This window comes from Notamacropus eugenii, chromosome 5 (genome assembly GCF_028372415.1).
Source record: "Notamacropus eugenii isolate mMacEug1 chromosome 5, mMacEug1.pri_v2, whole genome shotgun sequence".
Taxonomy (NCBI): Eukaryota; Metazoa; Chordata; class Mammalia; order Diprotodontia; family Macropodidae; genus Notamacropus; species Notamacropus eugenii.
The window spans coordinates 233,101,983-233,121,593 of record NC_092876.1 but is presented as its reverse complement, the minus strand read 5'-3'; the positions used below and the strand labels follow the sequence as shown (position 1 = coordinate 233,121,593).

General features: G+C 38.4%; 1 protein-coding gene across 2 annotated transcripts in view; it reads left to right on the top strand.

The window, feature by feature from the left end:
* The window catches only part of METTL8 (methyltransferase 8, tRNA N3-cytidine), a 130,352-nt gene that overhangs the window by 38,677 nt on the left and 72,064 nt on the right, over positions 1-19,611 (top strand). For both annotated transcript variants that reach the window (XM_072612300.1, XM_072612301.1), the window contains exon 2: positions 8,790-8,945. In XM_072612300.1, the coding sequence (XP_072468401.1) occupies positions 8,803-8,945 (143 nt within the window). In that variant the 5' untranslated portion in view covers positions 8,790-8,802. The remainder of the gene's footprint in view (positions 1-8,789; positions 8,946-19,611) is intronic.

Below are 19,611 nucleotides of genomic sequence, written 5' to 3'. Positions count from 1 at the left end.
CCTTCCCTCCTACTTTTCTGTGTGGTGAGATAGATTTTTGCACCCAACTGTATGATATTCCCTCTTTGAGCCAATTCCAATGAGAGTAAGATTCACATGTTCCTCTCCATTTCTTCCATCTTTTCCTCCACTGTGAAAGCTCTTTACAGATTCTTATGTCAAATAATTTACCCCATTCCTTTTTTCCCCTTCCCCTTCTCCCAGTGCATTTTTCTTTCTTATCCTTTATTTTTTTTTTGACAGCCATTCCATCATATTCAGCTAACACTCATTCCCTCTGTCTATGTCTATGTCTCTTTCCAACTGCCCTAATAATTAGAAAGTTTTTGGAGTTATAAGTATCATTTTCCTATGTAGGATTTCTCTTTTCTCTTTACCTTTTTTATTCTTCTCTTGAGTCTTATATTTGAAAGTAAGATTTTCTATTCAGCTCTAGTCTTTTCATCAGGATTGCTTGAAAGTCCTCTATTTCATTGAATATCCATTTTCCCTCTGAAGGATTATACTCAGTTTTGTTGGGTAGTTGCAATCCTAACTCTTTTGCCCTCTGGAGTATTACATATTACAAACCTTCTGATTCTTTAATGTATAAACTGCTAAATCTTGTGTTATCCTTACTGTGGCTCCATGAGAGCTGAATTGTTTCTTTTTGACTGCTTGCAATATTTTCTGCTTGACCTAGGAGCTCTGGAATTTAGCTATAATATTCTTGGGAGTTTTCATTTTGCTTTCAAATTTATTTATTTACTTTTAACATTCATTTTCACAAAATTTTGGGTTCCAAATTTTCTCCCCATTTGTCCCCTCCCCCACCCCAAAACACTGAGCATTCTAATTGCCCCTATCACTAATTTACCCTCTCTTCTATCATCCCTCCCTTCCCTTGTCCCCATCTTCTCTTTTGTCCTGTAGGGCCAGATAACTTTCTATACCCCTTTACCTGTATTTCTTATTTCCTAGTAGCAAAAACAGTACTCGACAGTTGTTCCTAAAACTTTGAGTTCCAACTGCTCTTCATCCCTCCCTCCCCACCCATTCCCTTTGGAAGGCAAGCAATTCAATATAGGCCATATCTGTGTAGTTTTGCAAATGACTTCCATAATAGTCATGTTGTGTAAGACTAACTATATTTCCCTCCATCCTATCCTGCCCCCCATTGCTTCTATTCTCTCTTTTGATTCTGTCCCTCCCCAAGAGTGTTGACTTCAAATTGCTCCCTCCTCCCATTGCCCTCCCATCATCCCCCCCACCCTGCTTATCCCCTTCTCCCCTACTTTCCTGTATTGTAAGATAGGTTTTCATACCAAAATGAGTGTGCATTTTATTCCTTCCTTTAGCGGAATGTGATGAGAGTAAACTTCATGTTTTTCTCTCACCTCCCCTCTTTTTCCCTCCACTAAAAAGTCTTTTGCTTGCCGCTTTTATGAGAGATAATTTGCCCCATTCCATTTCTCCCTTTCTCCTCCCAACATATTTCTCTCTCACTGCTTAATTTCATTTTTTTAAGATATGATCCCATCCTATTCAATTCACTCTGTGCTGTGTGTGTGTGTGTGTGTGTGTGTGTGTGTGTGTAATCCCACCCACTACCCAGATATTGAAAAGTTTCAAGAGTTACAAATATTTTCTTTCCATGTAGGAATGTAAACAGTTCAACTTTAGTAAGTCCCTTATGACTTCTCTTTGCTGTTTACCTTTTCATACTTCCCTTCATTCTTGTGTTTGAAAGTTAAATTTTCTTTTCAGCTCTGGTCTTTTCATCAAGAATGCTTGAAAGTCCTCTATTTCATTGAAAGACCAATTTTTCCCCTGAAGTATTATACTCAGTTTTGCTGGGTAGGTGATTCTTGGTTTTAGTCCTAGTTCCTTTGACTTCTGGAATATGATATTCCACGCCCTTCTATCCCTTAATGTAGAAGTTGCTAGATCTTGTGTTATCCTGATTGTATTTCCACAATACTTGAATTGTTTCTTTCTAGCTGCTTGCAATATTTTCTCCTTGACCTGGGAACTCTGGAATTTGGCCACAATGTTCCTACGAGTTTCTCTTTTTGGATCTCTTTCAGGCAGTGATCTGTGGATTGCTTGATTACTTATTTTGCCCTCTGGTTCTAGAATATTAGGGCAGTTTTCCTTGATAATTTCATGAAAGATGATGTCTAGGCTCTTTTTTTGATCATGGCTTTCAGGTAGTCCCATAATTTTTAAATTGTCTCTCCTGGATCTATTTTCCAGGTCAGTTGTTTTTCCAATGAGATATTTCACATTTTATTCCATTTTTTCATTCTTTTGGTTTTGTTTTGTGATTTCTTGGTTTCTCATAAAGTCATTAGCCTCCATCTGTTCCATTCTAATTTTGAAAGAACTATTTTCTTCAGTGAGCTTTTGAACCTCCTTTTCCATTTGGCTAATTCTGCTTTTGAAAGCATTCTTCTCCTCATTGGCTTTTTGAACCTCTTTTGCCAATTGAGTTAGCCTATTTTTCAAGGTGTTATTTTCTTCAGCATTTTTTTGGGTCTCCTTTAGCAAGGTGTTGACCTGCTTTTCATGCTTCTCTTGCATCTCTCTCATTTCTCTTCCCAGTTTTTCCTCCACCTCTCTAACTTGATTTTCAAAATCCTTTTTGAGCTCTTCCATGGCTTGAAACCATTGAATATTTACTTTGGATGTCTGGGATACAGAAGCCTTGATTTCTATGTCTTTCCCTGATGGTAAACATTGTTCTTCCTCATCCAAAAGGAAGGGAGGGGATATCTGTTCACCAAGAAAGTAGCCTTCTATGGTCTTATTTTTTTTTCCCTTTTCTGGGCATTTTCCCAGCCAGTGACTTGACTTCTGAGTTTCCTCTCCACACCCACCTCGCCTCCAGATCCACCCAGCCAGTGCTTAGGGTCTGAGATTCAAATGCTGCTTCCCAGCCTCAGGGCTTTGGGTGGGGGCAGGGCTGCTATTCAGTGTGAGATTAAGTTCAGGTGCTCAGGTGGGGGCAGGGCTGTCACAGGGCTCATTTCCCTCAGGGGGTTTATGTGGAGACCTTCAACAATGGATCCTTGCTCCTGCCTGCTTTGGGAGCCCTTGTCTGCTGCTGCCTCCACTGCTGCCTCCCGAGGGGGCTTGAGTTATGGGGGACACCCCACTTCCCTCTCGGTGAGCCAAAAAGACTCTCTCACTGACCTTTAGCGCCTGTGGGTGGAGGGACCTGCGTGGCTGCTGGAGATTCCATCCCTGAAGCCTGCTCAGATCTGTGCCCCGGCCAAGGCAGTGCTGGGATCTGCTCAAGGTCTGGTTTGGACCCCTTGCGTTGGTTCTTCAGGGCTCTCTGGAACAGAAATCTCCTTCGCTCCGTGGCCTCTGCTGCTCCTGAATTTGCTGGGAGTTCTTCTTTACAGGTATTTTATGGGCTGTGGGTTAGGAGCTATCATAAGTGTATCTTTCTACTCCGCCATCTTGGCTCCTCCCCCGGGGAGTTTTCATTTTGATATCCCTTTCAGTAGTGATTGGTGAATTCTTTCAATTTCTGTCTTCCCCTCTGGTTTTAGAATGTCAGGGCAGTTTTCCTTGTAATTTCTTTTAAGATCGTGTCTCCCTTTTTTTTTTCCTTTGGTGGGTTCTGCCGCTTCAGAATTTGTTTGGGGGCATTATTTAAAATTGCTTGGAGGTGTTTGGGGGAGAGTTCAAGACAGTCCCTGACTTTTTTTCTGCCATCTTGGCTTCACTCCATATTATCCCTCTTTAACCCATTTCCAATGCACAGGCTTTCATAGGATTGTCCTCACTCTTGTGTATTCTCAAAGAGGTAAGCGGCCAGAGGGCAAGCTAGTTAATCCCTCTGCATATGAAATATGCAGTACACCCTGTGTGTTACAACAGAATCTTAATTTTATTGATGAGGACACTGTTGCATTATTGATATTTGTGGCTGGTGAGATTCATAGTAGATTTGGTTTCCTTGGTGATGTGTTTGAGGTATACTTATCCCCACACCTGGGTCACTAGTAAAGAGATATTGTTGAGGGAAGTGGTGTGAAAGTGATGTTTTTTACTATTTTATTTTGACCTTGGCAGGACTTTTAAAGAGAGGGCCATTGTAGGATGGTGAAATGAGGCTGTTCACTTGTAGGTAAAGAGAAATAATGCTGCCAGAATGCACAGAATGTAAATTAAAGCAAATGTGGCCAGGCTTTTGACTGCTGGAAGTCAACATAGGTGTTTTGCAACAGGACAGCAAACAGGAATGTGGTAGCTCAGTTTGAGCCAAGCCATGTACAACCTACCAAGCAGAGAAGCAGAAACACAAACAACTTAAAACCCTGTATGGGGCATCCTGTGCTTCTGTAGGAGTGTCCCAAGATTTCTAAGTCCCTAGATGTCTCTTCTCACTCTTCTCTGACTTTGGGTAACATAGAAATCAACCCTGGCAATTAAAAGGTATAACTGCCTTCCTTCTTTAATCTGCCCCTAAAATGAAGCTTACTTTCTGTCCCTCTAATGACCATTACTTTCTAACCCCAGTTTATACTGAGAAATATATTTCTGAAAAACATGAAACAAGTGGCCTTGTCTGCCAGTGAATTGGGAAAGACCTGCAAACAAGATTAAAGTTTTCTTATATCATAAAGAGTATACTACTCTAATATAGTTAATTACTAATTTTAATAAAACCTTTGTTCACCAGTTGGGGAATCCTGGGATGTTGAAGCAGTTGTATGGGTGGGATAAGGATCTAGGGTTAGGGTGGGCGAATGCCAAAGATATACTTTATCTACTAAAATTTGTTCACAGTTACCTGGTTGTTCTGCCTCCCACAAGTCTCTCCCCACTCCAGTCCATCCCTCACTTAGCTGCCAAATTGATCTTCCTAAAGTGCGGGTCTGACCATGTTATCCTTCCCCTTCCCACCCAGTAAATCCCAATGACTGCCTATCACTTCTAGGATCAAGTAAAATTTTTGGCATTCAAAGCCCTTTATAATCTTCCTGCCTTCCATTTCTAGTCTTCTTACACTTCACACCCCTCCACATACTCTGCCATCCAGGGACACTGGCCTTCTGGCTGTTCCTCACATGAGATGCTCTATCTCCTGACTCCAAGCATTTTCCCATTAGACTCTAGGCTCCTTAAGATCAGGGACTGTCTTTTACCTTTATATCTTCAGCACTTTATACAATGCCCAACACACAGTAGGCTCTTAATAAATGTTTATTAACTAACTGTTGTCCCCACTTCAGCCTCGCCCCAAAGTCAAATGGAATGTGGGGCTTAAGATTGGTGTGAGGGCCATGTAAAATGGATGTTCACAAGTCAAGAGATGTGGGTGGATGTGAGTCCAAGTCTAGGCTCTGCCACCTATTAGCCATGCGACCTTGAACAAATCCTTTAACTTCTCTGAATCTTACTTTCCTTAACTGTAAAATGAGAGTGGTTGGTCTAGATGATTTCCAAGATCCTTTCCAGCTCTAATGTTCTGTTGTTTTGGGTAATACATTTTTAATCTGTTTCACTACCCCACTCACTGTTCACTCCACTGGAGGAGAATGGTTAGAGAGCCAACCTAAAAAAAGTTACGTATCTCTTGGTAGCCTTTGTGGAAGCCCCTTCATGGGGAAATTCACACCAAAATATCAACTCTTTCTGAGCTGTTGGTTATTTTTGATTGCTTTCTGCTGACAGAAGTGCTGTGGACTGGATATCACCGCTTCCAAACAGCTTGCTGCCTAGTTGACATAAACCATACCCATAAAAAGATAATTGAACAGTAGGGAGAAAGCATGTGGTGAGTGCCAGATTCATGGTACAGGCTACAAATGCTACAGCTACAAGTCTTTGCATGAATTAAGTAGAAAAAAGTTTCTTTCCAGCTGGGTACTGGTTAAGACTTTTTCTTCTTCTAAATTTAAGGTGATGGGGCATGGAGAGGAGTAATCTAGCAAAGAAGTGACTCCTCTGGACATGTTCTTAAAGTACATAATGGCTAGACTGGTTCTAGCTCCTTCTTTCCCCAATTCTCTGCTGCAAAGGATATAGGTCTTTTATAGTGGAAAGGTAACACAATAAGAGAGAAAGTACGTGCATATGTTTCCTCTGTGTCTTTGTCTGTTTCCCACCCTTTTCTCTCTTTCTGCCTCTCCCCATGTATATGAATATGAGTGTACCTGAGGGTATATAGCTGCTTTAAGGATTGAAATTTCTCTTTAATTTGACCATCCTGGATTGAAACGGTTTGCCTCTGTGCACGTATTAAGGTAGTTTGCCTTTTTCTAGGTGTGTTCCATTTGTTCTATTCAGCATGCAGGAGGTTTTGATATAGAGAGCCCATAAAAATAATTGTGCAGGTAGGAATTTGACCTATGGAACATGCCATGCTACATATGTGAGCTGTGGAAGGAGAGAAAGAACAAAGACACATCAGGGTAAAGGTGCCAGATTCGTGGTAAGGCCACAAATGCTACAACTACAAGTTTTGTATGAATTAAGTAGGGGGAGCTTTCCGTTTCCTTTCCTTCGCAAGAAGAGTTTGTATTAAGTAGAATGAGAAAAACCAAAAGCAGAATCATCTTCATTAGCTACTGAATGCTTCATTTCTTACCATTGTTGGTCACATTTGAATGAAGCCATAACTTTTTTTTTTGTAACCACAGTGTATTATTAAAAAAAAAAAAAAGATCAGAGACTAGAATTATATGTTTAGAAGCACTTTTAAATGTTTTAGGGATTTTCTTATTCAATGTAGTATTTTTACTCGTTAAGCACATTGATTTTTATTAAGGTGGAGAAATGTACCTAGTAAATGTTATTTTAGTGCCAATCAGGCTCTAGAATAGTCTGGTATAAATTTTGTATACATACCTTTTAGCATCTCCATTTCTTGTTGACAGCTTATAGCATTAGGTACGGATTCTGCAGTGAATGAGTGATTGGTGTGAAATGTTCAGCAGAGGTGGATTTCTGCTGAAACTAGTGAGTTCTTCAGAGCAGCCTTTCAGATCTGTATATTTTAATTTCAGAGAGATGCTTGCCAATATGAAATTAAGATGGTGCTGTGGACCCACTGTACTCAAAATTGTTTTTCCAGGGATGGGTATTGATCTCACTAGGTTCCCCTTTGCTTGCATCTGTGAGATATTTGGCCAGGATTAAGGACATAGGTTGTAGTCATGGAACAGCCTGTGTTTATTAATAACTGGTCTACATAGTGAAAAAAACTGAGCAGAAGATAGCTAAAAGTAAAAACTCATACTATTCTGTCTTAATATACAGCATTTGTTCTATTGGACTACATTGTCTTCATCATTCAGCTCAGCCTGGGGAATGAAACCAAACAGATTGGCTTTCCAATTTACTATGACTATATTTAGTTTTTCAGCCTGGATGCAGAGGAAATATTTCTCAGAAATATATTTGCCTGAAATCAAAACACCTCTGAGGTACCACATCACACCTATCAGATTGGGTAACATGACAAAACAGGAAGATGATAAATGTTGGAGAAGATGTGAGGGAGTTGGAACACTAATTCATTCTTGGTAGAATTGTGAGCTGATCCAACCATTCTGGACAGCAATTTGGAACTATGCCCAAAGGGCTACAAAAATGTGCATACCCTTTGACCTAGCAATATCGCTTCTGGGACTATCCCCAAGAGATCATAGAAATGGAAAAGAGATCACATATACAAAAATATTTATAGCAGCTCTCTTTGTGGTGGCCAAAAATCAAGGGGATGTCCATCAATTGGGGAACAACTGAACAAGTTGTGGTATATGAATGTAATAGAACTTTATTGTGCTATGAAAAATGATGAACAGGAAGATTTCAGAGAAGCCTGGAAAGACTTACTGTGAACTGATGCTGAGTGAAAGGAGCAGAACCAGGAGAACCTTGTACACAGCAACAACCACAGCATGCAAGGATGTTTTCTGGTAGACTTAGTACTTCATTGAAATGCATGGACTTAAAAAATTTCCAGTGGACTCTTGAGGCAAAGCACCTTCCACATCCAGAGAAAGAACTGTGGAATTGGATCGCAGATAGAAACAGACCATTTTCTTTTGTATTATGTTTTGTTTTGTTTTATGATTTCTCCCATTTATTTTAAATCTTCTATGTAACATGCATTTAATAGGAATGTATGTGTAGAACCTATATAAGATTGTACACCATCTCAGGGAGTGAGTGGGGAGGGAGGGAGGAATGAGGGGGAGAGAGTGCAAAAAAATCTAAGATATATGGAAGTGATTGTCAAACACTGAAAACAAATAAAATAATTTAATTTAAAAAAATAAAGTACAGAGCAAACCATAAAAAAAAAAGATATATTTGCCTGAAATTTTTATAACAAAGTTTACATATGTCTAAAAGCTCACTTGAAATATTTTTAATGAGTGAAATCTAAATGCTGAGTTTACACTCCTTGGTCATGTTCTTTATTTTAATAAAATAAATAGCCATCCCAGCCTAGTAAAGGGTATGAGCCAATATCATGCCCTCCCTATCTTCCTGCTCCCTATTTCAACTTGAGAGACTGTGAAGGAGAGAAACAATTCATGCTTTTCTTCATCCCCTGAAGTACTTTTTCAGTATCTACCTTGTATATTTCTCCTCTTTTATTCTATATTTAAATATAATTTATCATATATTTATATTTATCATTATGTTTATAATATATTTGTTATGTAATATATATTACATGTAATGTATTTATTATGTATATTAACCCAGGCACTGTTGTTATTGCCTTCTCTAAGCAGCATTTAACAAATATCAAATAATGAATCATCTGTACCTTCCAGGTGTCCAATTAAAATGAATGCAATTCAGAGACTTTTGGCTTCCCATCTAAGGAAAAGAAAGATGCTGCTAAGGTTTCAAAGTGGTGATCAGCCCACTGTGCCTCTTGGATCACGGATTTTAGCAGACCCAGCCAAAGTTTATGAACACAACATGTGGTGAGTGGTTATTTAAGTTTGATGTTATTGGTGGTTTTCAAAATTAATTGTAGTCTCTTTGTTTTCATGTGATGGTAGCCAATGCCAGGGAAATGACTGACCAAATAACATTATTAGAGACAGTGGCCAGAAGTCTTCAATGAATGTATTATGTTGGGCAAATCACTTCATCTCTGTTTGCTTCAGTTTCCTGATCTATAAAATGGGAATAAAAATAGTACCTACCTCCAGGGTTGTTATAAGAATCAGATGATATAATTGTAAAGTGCCTAGTACAATGCTTTGCACATAGTAAGCATACATGTTATTATTAGGTATTACATATTGTTATGTGCTATGTCTATTATGTGTATATGTTGTTATTATGGATATAAAGGCAAGGTTAGTTTTCATGGATTCTGCCCTTTGTATTCCCTTGTAGGCAAGATTAGGAGAGTGGAATTTTTCAAGTGTCCTTAACAGCTTTAGGGGGTATGAGGATCCTAATATTCCTGTCTTGTTAGCTCCTATACTCATGTTCTTTTGCTTATCTACCTAGTGGACCATTAGCCTCCATCCCAGTTAGGGAGCCCCAGTGTTAACTCCTCCTTATCCCCTTTTCCCTATACACGTGAATATCAACTGAACCCCTACTTTGTACAAAATATTTATTAGGTACTGTAAGTGAGACAAAAAAATAAGATACTGTTTTTGCCCCTAGGAGACTTATGATTTAATTCAGAACCTATTGCATACATCTAAAATAGATGTCTTAGCAATACAAAGCAGGAAATACTAAATGTTGAAAGTAACAATAAATGCAGTAAATTCAAAGGATGACATATATATCTCTGGAAGGGATCTCAGAGGCCATCTAGGTCAACTTTGCCTCACTTTTCAGGTGAGGAAACTGAGACTCTAACAGGCCAAGGTCTCCTTATAGTAGTCCTAATAAGTCTTTATAAGTCCTTATAAGGTCCCCATATAGTAATAGAGGCTGGATTTGAACTTATGTCCTCTTAATCCAAAGGCAGTGTGACTTCTACTGCACCTTTCTATTTCCCCAAAGGAGGAAGAGAACTTCCATCTGTGGGAAGATTTGGATAGGTGAGGATAAGGGAAAGGGAAGGACATGTTCCAAAAAGGAGAAATGGGGTGAACTAAAGCACAGGAATGAGGAAACCTGAGGTGTGTGGGAAGATCAGTGTGTGAGTCATTGTGACTGCATTAGAACATCTATACGGGGAATGGAAAGAGAAAAGGCCAACCTTGTGTACCAGGCTAAGATGCTTGAGTTATTGAAGTTATTGAAGGTTTATGAACAGGAGAATGACATGATGGAAACAGTATTTTAGGAAAATAAGTCTGGTCCTGGTGTGCAGGGTGGATGAGACCCTCAGTTTCATCAGACCTCCACTAACTAGTTCTCAGAGTTGTTTGAAACTAAAGGGAAATAATGTAGGTCAAGATCTTTGCACATTTTAAAATGTAATAGAAATATAAATATTGGCAGAGGGAGATTCCTCCTCTAGGGAGTTTCCTACCCATGCCAGTGAAATTACAGGACCAGTCCCTATCCCTCTATGAATATCAGTGTAGGGCCAATGTGATATTCACAGAACCATTATGAATATGCCAGCACAGTTATGAATCTCAAAATATAACAGACCTCCGCATGGAAGACAGAACCAAAACATTTTTTCAAACACCAGGAAGCTGAATCTGTCATAGCAACAAAGAAATCCATAAACAATAACACGGCAGGGGCACCACCAGCCCCAAGCCTTCCCCGTGCTAGGCTTCTCACAAACCCAGCTCCCTTACACAGAATCACAGACAAGCTCTCTCACTCATGCTAGCTGCTGCCTGCTCTTTGCCAGCTCTGACTAGTCTGATCAATTTCCTCTCTGCTCTAGCCCCACCTCCTCCTGCTCCACCCCTTTTTGTTCCACCCATACATCAAGCTCCTCCCACCACAGGCTTCATGTGACCCAAACTCAGGTGACTTGGGCTTTCATATGACTGAAGCAGGACACAGAGGCCTATTAATAGATGGGAAAGATCTTCCCATTCCATTAAAAATATGTTAATTCCATTTGGTCTTCTTTGGCAACCAAGGATGAACGCACATGTTAATTCCATTAAAAATGCATTAACAATACAATCAGTTTTAATCTGGATTGAATTCAGGAAGCAGAATCAGTTTTTTAGAGACATTTGGTTTAAAGTCTGTTGAGTTTAAATTGGCACAAGAACATTGTAAGTGTCATCTAGTAAGTATTTGGAAGTTCAGGAGGTCAGATTAGAAGTCAGTGTTTGAATGTAAATAATTAGTTTTGGCTGGTACTACTAATGTAGCCTCTACTTAAAACATCGAGGTATTTAAGGTGTAGAGGAAGCTAGAAAGCCAGCGGGAAAGGTGCCTGACCTGTAGACAGACCTGATTCTAATCCAGCCCTAGACATTTACTGCTATGGGACTCTGGGGAAGTTGCTTCACCTCTGCCTCAATTTCCTCAACTGTAAAATGGGGATAATATTAGCACCTGCTCCCCAGGTCGTGCTGAAAATCAAATGGGATCATCGTTGTAAAGTGCTTGTTAGAGCAGTACCTGGCACGTAGCAAGGTCTATATGTGTTAGCAATTGTTTTTGTTGTTAATGTTATCATCGTTTGCCCATCTTCTTCTGTTTCAAGAGCAGATTTGAAGTTAATCTGCAAACAGTTATTTTATGCTCAGTTCCTAAGGTTGTGTTCATGCAATGTATGCGTGGTTGACTCCCAGTCCAGGATTTTATCTACAAGGTCTGGCTTTCTCTTTCATTTATCTTTTAGACATGAGGGTGCTATTTCTTTATTTACTGATTTAGCTCTCCTCTCCCCTTTCCTAAACCATTTCCTTCATACTTTTAGTGAAGCACAATCCAGCCGGTATTTTTCCTTAATTCAGTAACAGCGGCTTACCCTTTTAAAGTTTTTTTCAAAAAGTTCATTTTTATTATAAGCTTAATCACCAACAAATGCATGTTTTAATATACAAAGAAACAGAAAAGAGAATTGCATGTGAAACTGTGAACTTTCTTGTACAGTTTTAAATATATATATATATATATGCATATATAAAATTAAACAAGGTCATTGCCCTATATTTATCTAATTTTTTTCTTGGATTTTTTTTAATTAAAAAATTTCATATTGATAAGTGTTGTCATTACTTCACCTTCTTTTCCCATTTAATCCCTCCCCCTCTCCCATCCAGTGATCCATCCCTTATAATAAAGAACAAAAATAAAAGAGGGGGAGTAATGTCAGTGAAACTACCCACAAATCAACCAAATCTGACATTATGTGCGGTGAAGAATTGCTTACATTACAGTCAAGTAGCTTGAAATCTGCACCTTATTTAAAAAGAAAAAAAAGAAAACTATCCGGTTACTTATTTTCCAGTACCCTAAGGAAGACTTTTTTCTTCCTTCTGAGTGCCTGGTAGATACCCCTGTATTGGAAAACAAGCTTTGAAGCCTATTACTAATACTATTAAATAATCACTTAGCATCCTTATTGGAGACTGATAGAAAAGTATGGCTAATTTGGAACAGTTTGGAGGCACAGCCCAAAGCTTTGTTCCACTTAAGCAACTTACGCAGTGACTTCTAATGATGATTCATCATTCCATGACTGCCCTGGTGTTAAGAAAGTACATTATGTGACAGCATTGTAGAGGGAGGCTAGTGGAGGCCTGCTTGGCTGCTACAGTATAGTTTTCCTTTGTGTGTGTGCCAGTTTTAAATATTAATCTACCACTTGTGTTAGGAGGCCATTCCGGAATCTAAATAAAGATCAAATGTCAGTTTTTTTCCCTGGTCTAAAGTGGAGGTGAGAGAGAGAAGAAAAAGAAATCATATACCAAGTAAAGAGGTTATGTGCAAGAATTATGTAGTAGAATATTTCTTATATAAATTAACTCAACTAAATATTTAGCATCTAGAACATAGAAGGCACTGTGTTTATATGCAGTGGCAGATAGGAAGATAAATAAGACATGGTCACTGCCAGTAAGACATTGAAAGAGACACATACGTAAAAAAATAACTCAAGTATAAGGCAGTGTATAAGAGCCCAATCAGGCTGAGAGAAGGCAGATATCAGTGTAGGTGGAAGCAGCAGGATAAGACTCCACAAAGGAAGAGGGATGTGAGGTTGGCATTAGAATCAGAAATATACATGGTTTGTTCTTTGGGGGCAGATAGTGGAATAGACCAACCTGGCTGGAGCAGAAAGTTCATCTCGTGGAGTTGTTCATACAAAGCTCGGAAAGGTAGATCAAGAAGAACCTTGTATGGACACTGATTATGAGGGACCTTAAATACCAACCTAGCAGGTTGCTTGGACTTTATCTGGTAGGCAGTAGAAATCCATGGACATTTTACAGGGCTAAGGAATGATTTTGTGAATGCATTGTTTTAGAAAAATTAATATGAAAAGATTTAGTACCATACCAGTCAGACTCCCAAGAGGCTCCTTTGTAGAACTAGAGAAATAATCATAAGACACATCAGAGGAGAAAAAAAAGATCAAGATTCTCAGGGGAAATATATTTTTTTTAGTTATAGGAATGATGGAAAGTCTAGTATTACCAGACCTCACATATTATAAAACAGCAGTCATGAAACTATTTGGTACTGGTTAAAAAAAAATAGAAAAGTTGATCATTGGAACAAAGAGGTAAGCAGGGTCAAGAAGCAGCCAAACATAGTAACCTCATGTTCTGTAAAGCCAGGAACACAAACTACCAGGTCAAAGACTCCCTGTTGAGAAGACCTGCTAGGAAACTGGAAAACTGGTAGAAATTGGGTTTTGTCTGATGCTGTACACCAGAGAGAAGCTCCCAAGGGGCAAACAGTGTACATTCTTATTTAATGTAAAAGATAATATTATAAAAAAATAGAGGTATCATTAGATGAAGGAGGTGCCATTCAGATCAGTGTTGGGGGATAGGGTTGATCATAAAATATGAAATAGATGATTTTAATTGCATAAAATTATGTTTTTGCATAAGCAAAATCAGTAAGGCTAGAATGAAAAAAGAAGCTATCAGTTGGGAAAAAATATCTTCACATTTCACATCAGTTATCTTTTATAAAGGTCGCATAGCCAAGGGATTATATTCAAATATACAAGACCCAAAGCCATTTCCGATATAAGCATATAGTTTTCAAGAGAAGAAATGTAAGCTATGAAAAACTACATGAATGTTTCAAATAAATAATGAGAAATGCAAATTAAAACAAGACTGAATTGCATTTGATAGTGGTAGAAGTGAAATTGCACACTCATTCTGCAGGGCCCTTGATTACATGGGAGGACCTAGGATAATCTGTTTTTATTCTCTTATAACTAAATTTTACATATGTCTTTTGGCCAGCTTCTTTTCCTTGAATTTTAGTTTTGTGAAGGTTGGAATTCAGTGTATAATTGATCAACAAATATTTACTACATGTCTATAATGTACACATAGTTGGGCGTCTAGATGATAGTGCAATACAGCATAGCACCAGGCCTGAAGTCAGGAATACCTGAGTTCAAATGTGACCTCAGACACTTACTAGCTGTGTGACCCTGGGCAAGTCACTTAACCCTGTTTACCTCAATTCCTCATCTGTAAAATGAGCTGGAGAAGGAAATGGCAAACCACTCCAGTATTTTTGCCAAGGAAACAGTTCACAACTGAGTTTGTGCTCAACTCTAAGCTGACATGCACTAAGGGGTACAAGAGAAGAATAAGACATGATCCTTGCCCTTAAAGATTTTACAGTCTGGTTCAGAAACTAACCTAAAATAGGAATAGTGACCAGAAAAAAAATTAGATAATTCTATTTTAACTTTCTGCAAACTAAAATATAATTGAATTTTAGAGGAGAAGAGCCCTGTATAAAATTAATAATGCTAATGATACTAATAATAACTAGCATTTGTAATAATAATAGCTAACATTTGTAGTAAAATTAATAGTTGATGAGTACTGTTACGATGCTTCAAGATTTGCAAAGTGCAATAGAAATATCTCATTTGATCCTCACAGCAATCCTGAGAGGTAGGTGAGGAAACTGAGGCAGGTAGAAGATTATCACTTGGTTTTATTTTAATTTGCCAAGATCACACAGCTAGTAGATGTGTAAGTTCTGATTTGAACTCAGGTCTTTCTAGTTGCAGGTCTAGCGCTTTATCCACTGTACCAGTTAGCTGCTACTTAGATAGTATTTTATGGTTTGCTAAGCACTTTTTATATATTATCTCATTTGATCCCCACAACCACCCAGTGAGGTTGATGCCTTATTATCCTCCACCTTATAGATGAAGAAACTGAGGCTGAGAGAATGATCTGAATGACTTTCCCAGGGTCGTAGAATTACGAAGTGATTGAGGTAGAATTTCCACCTGGGTCTTTCTGACTCCTGGGTCTTCTTCACCTACTGTTAATTACAGACAATTTCAAATTAATGATGGTGGCTGTTACAAAAGTTCATTTGTCAGTCAGTTGTTTAAAATTTGAACTGTTTTTGTATAAAAATTATTCTGACAAGGTGGTCAGATCCCAAAAGCCTACTTACTCAGTGATATTTTTGAACTAATACTATGGAATCTAGCTGCCTCATGTTTCTATGTGAAACTTTCTTTTGAAGCTCCAGTTAGGTTTTCTGGGGATACATTTTCTAACCTTCACCATCATGTTCTCCCAATGTGGATGCCCTTGTCCCTTACTTCAATTCCAGCATTCTTGCCACTGTATCATCACAGCAGAACATAGCCATTCATCCATATGGGTCATTAGTAGATGGGGTGCTTGTAACTAAGGGAATGCATTTTGGATAATAATAATAAATACATTTTCATAGTACTTAAAATACTGCAGTCAGTAGGCCAGCAAATTTGGAAAAATTAGTGGTAACCACCGAATTGGAAAAGATCAATTTATTTCCCAGCCCTAAAGAAGGGCAATGCCAAGGAATGTTCAAATTACCAAACAGTTGTGCTCATTTCACACACTAGCATGCTAGGCTTAAGATTCTGCAAGCTAGGCTTCAGCAATATGTGAACTGAGAATTATCAGAAGAATAGGCTGACTTTGAAAGAGGCGAAGGAACTAGAGACCAAATTGCTGATTCCAAGTTTGTGCTGTGTCCATTCACTGGATTATGAAGATAGCAAAGGAGTTCTCAAAAAACATCTATTTTTGCTTTGTTGTTTACACTAAAGCCTTTGGCTCTGTGAATCACAACAGAATGGGACAAGTCTTCAAAAAGATGGAAGAACCAGATCATTTTACTTGTGTCAGGAGATAAGTAAGCCAGCCAAGAAGCAACAGAACCAGCTGATTGGTTTAAGATTGGGAAAGGAGTATGACAAGGCTATATACTGTTACCTTATTTTTTTAACTTAAATTCAGAGTATACATCATGTGGAATGACAGGCTGGGTGAATCAATCGAAAGCCAGAATTAAGGTTGCTGAGAGAAATATCAACAATCTCAGCTATGCAGATGATAATCCTCTGATGACAAAAAGTGAAAAGGAATTAAGAAGTCTCTTGATGAGGGTAAAAGAGAAGAATATAAAAGATTATTTAAAGTTTAACATAAAAAAAAACTAAGATCTTGGCAACTGATCCCATCACTTCCTGGCAAATAGAGGGAGAAGAAATGGAAGTAGTGTCAGATTTTATATTTTGGGCCTTAAAGATCACTGCAGATGGCAACTGTAGCCATGAAGTTAAAAGACAGTTGTTTCTTGGAAAGAAAGCTATGGCAAATTTCAACAGCATACTAAAAAGCAGAAATAACACCTTGCTGACAAAAGTCTGTATAGTCAGAGCTATGCTTTTTCATGTAGCAATGAATGCTTATGAAAGTGGGACTGCTTATAAGGAAAGCTGAATGCTACAGAATCTATGCTTTCAAAATGTGGTGCTGGAGAAGACTTTAGAGAATCTGTTGAACAGCAAAGAGATCAAATAAGTCAGACCTTAAGGAAATTAATTCAGGCTATTCACTGGAAGGTCAAATACTGAAGCCTAAACTTAACTACTTTGGACACATTATGAGAAAATAGGACTCACTGGAAAACCTCTGATGTTGGGAAAGAGTGAAGACAAAAGGAAAAGGAGAAGCAGAGGATGAGATGGATAGATAGTGTCTTGGAAACAAATGGGACAAACTTTGGGAGATGGAGGATAAAGGGGCCTAGTGTGCTATGGTCCATGGGGTCATGAAGAGTCAGATGCAACCGTATGACTAACCAGTGTACTTTGAGGTTTTGCAGGGTGCTTTCTATATGTTAACTCTTTTGATCCCTGTGAGGTGTTATTATTGTCCTCATTTTTACACATGAGGAAACTGAGGTAGATGAAGGTTATTACTTGCCTAGGGACAGACAGGTAGTAAAGTGCCTAAGGTAGGATTTGAACTCAAGTCTTACTGATTCCAAGTTTGTACTCTATCCATTTTGCCACCTAACAGCTCCTATTTATTAGAGATCCAAATAAATGAAAAAGTTAACTATGAAAAGGATAAATAGTTGATTTAACTGAAGTTGACTAAATGTATTAGAGGAGCAGGTAGGTGGTAGAATGAATAGACCACTGGGCCTGGAGTCACAGACTTACTAGCTGTGTGACCTTGGGCAAGTCACTTAACCCTGTTTGTCTCAGTTCCTCATCTTGTAAAATGAGCTGGAGAAGGGGCAAACCACTCCAGTTTCTTTGCCAAGAAAATCCCAAATGAGGGCATAAAGAGTCAGATATGACTGAACAACAACCACAACAAATGTATTAGTTGTCTGGATTCCTGCTATAGGTAAACCCAGGTGGATGCAGCAACTCCTAATTAATCACACTGTATTTTGAGATTTATTGTTCTATTTTTGCTGATGGGCATAGTGAGACAAAGGCTTACCTGCAGTCACATCGCAAATTATAAGAGATCTTCCTTTCATTTAGAACTTACTTAATGATCTTATAGCACTACAGAATCTTCAGGCCAAATGTTAATCAAATTATAGGAACTTTAGAGGACTTAGGATTCTTGAAACCTGGTCATCTCTTGAAACCAGTAAACTCCCTTCTGTCTGACTTGAATATTGTATGGCACTGATGTTTAATTTACTAGTCACCTGATATAGCTGTCAGACCTCTCCTTGACGTTTGTTGAAGAATGAATCTAGACAAGAATCTGTTTTTAAGCTTAGTAGAGAGTATGGGAAGGACGGTGTTCTTTGGTTCAGGTAGTTTACACTAGATATCTGTAGTTTGTATCTACTTATTAAAATAAACAAATGCTAACTAATGTAAGCACCAAGTGGAGCAGAGTTTTTTTTTTTTTGCTTTTTTAAAAATAAGTTTTTATTACTCTTTTTTTTAATATTACCATAATTTCCTCTAGCATCCTTCTCTTCCATTTGCAGAGTCATCCTATACAACAGTATTTTTAAAGACAAAAACAAGAAGAAAAAAATTAGCATAATCAGTAAAGTACATTGAAAAAGCCTGCTTATATGTGCAATGTATGACCCCTTTGGAGCTCACCTTTTGGCAAAGGATTGGATTGGGGGCATCTTCTCTTATCTCCTCCTTCAAGCCATGCATCCAACAGTGTTTTTTAGCCTTTCCAAAACATCAAAATGCAGGATTATCTAGAGGGAACCTATACTGTGTACTGTTCCAATTAAATTTCTGCTGCATGTGGGCTGAAAGTAAAGCCAAACCCGTTCTGGAAATGAAAGTATACCTTGCCTGTGTCATGACAATACTTCTTATCAACTTAAGTATGATTTACAGTATACTTTTTTTTATGGTGAATAGTTGGAAAATGAAGTGTTCTAATTAACTAAAAGTTGCAGTTCAATTAACAAATAAATAAGAACTTACTTTTAATCTCTCTCTCCTCTCTATTCCATCCTTCACATTCAGCCAAAATAATCTTTAAAATGTATAGGTCTCTTTATCATTATTTTCTTAACTCAAACATCCTTAATGGCTCCTTATTAGTTATTGGATTGTTTTCAATCATGTCCAGGCCTTCGTGACCTGATTTGGAGTTTTCTTGGCAGATACTGGAGTGTTTTGCCATTTATATCTCCAGCTTATTTTACAGAAGAGGAAACTGAGGCAAACAGGGTTAAATGACTTGCTTAGAGTCACATAACTAGTAAGTGGCTGAGGTCAAGTTTGAACTTAAGATGAGTCTTCCTGACTCCAGGCCCAGCATTCTATGCACTACACCACCTAGCTACTTATCTCTCTAACATCTGTAGTATAAAATAGCTAGGCCTTTAAGGCCTTCCACATTCTGATTCACCTACTTTTCCAGCGTCATTTCATAATGTTCCCCTTTTTTTATGTCATATTTCAGCCAAACTAGATTGACAGGTCTAGACTCGTTCTGTTCTCTCTAGTTCCATGGAGTCCTAAAGTCCATCTCTCTATGCCTGGAAGTACTTGCTCTACTTTTCTATTTGTTGAAGTTCTTCTTAGCTCAGTTTAGGTGCTCCCTCTTGCATGAGAATGGACAGCTAGGTGATATTGTGTCTAGAGTTCGGAAACCCAGAGATCCAATCCAGCCTCAGATACTTATTAGTTGTATGATCCTGGGCAAGTCACTTAACCCTGTTTGCCTCAGTTTCTCAAATGTAAAA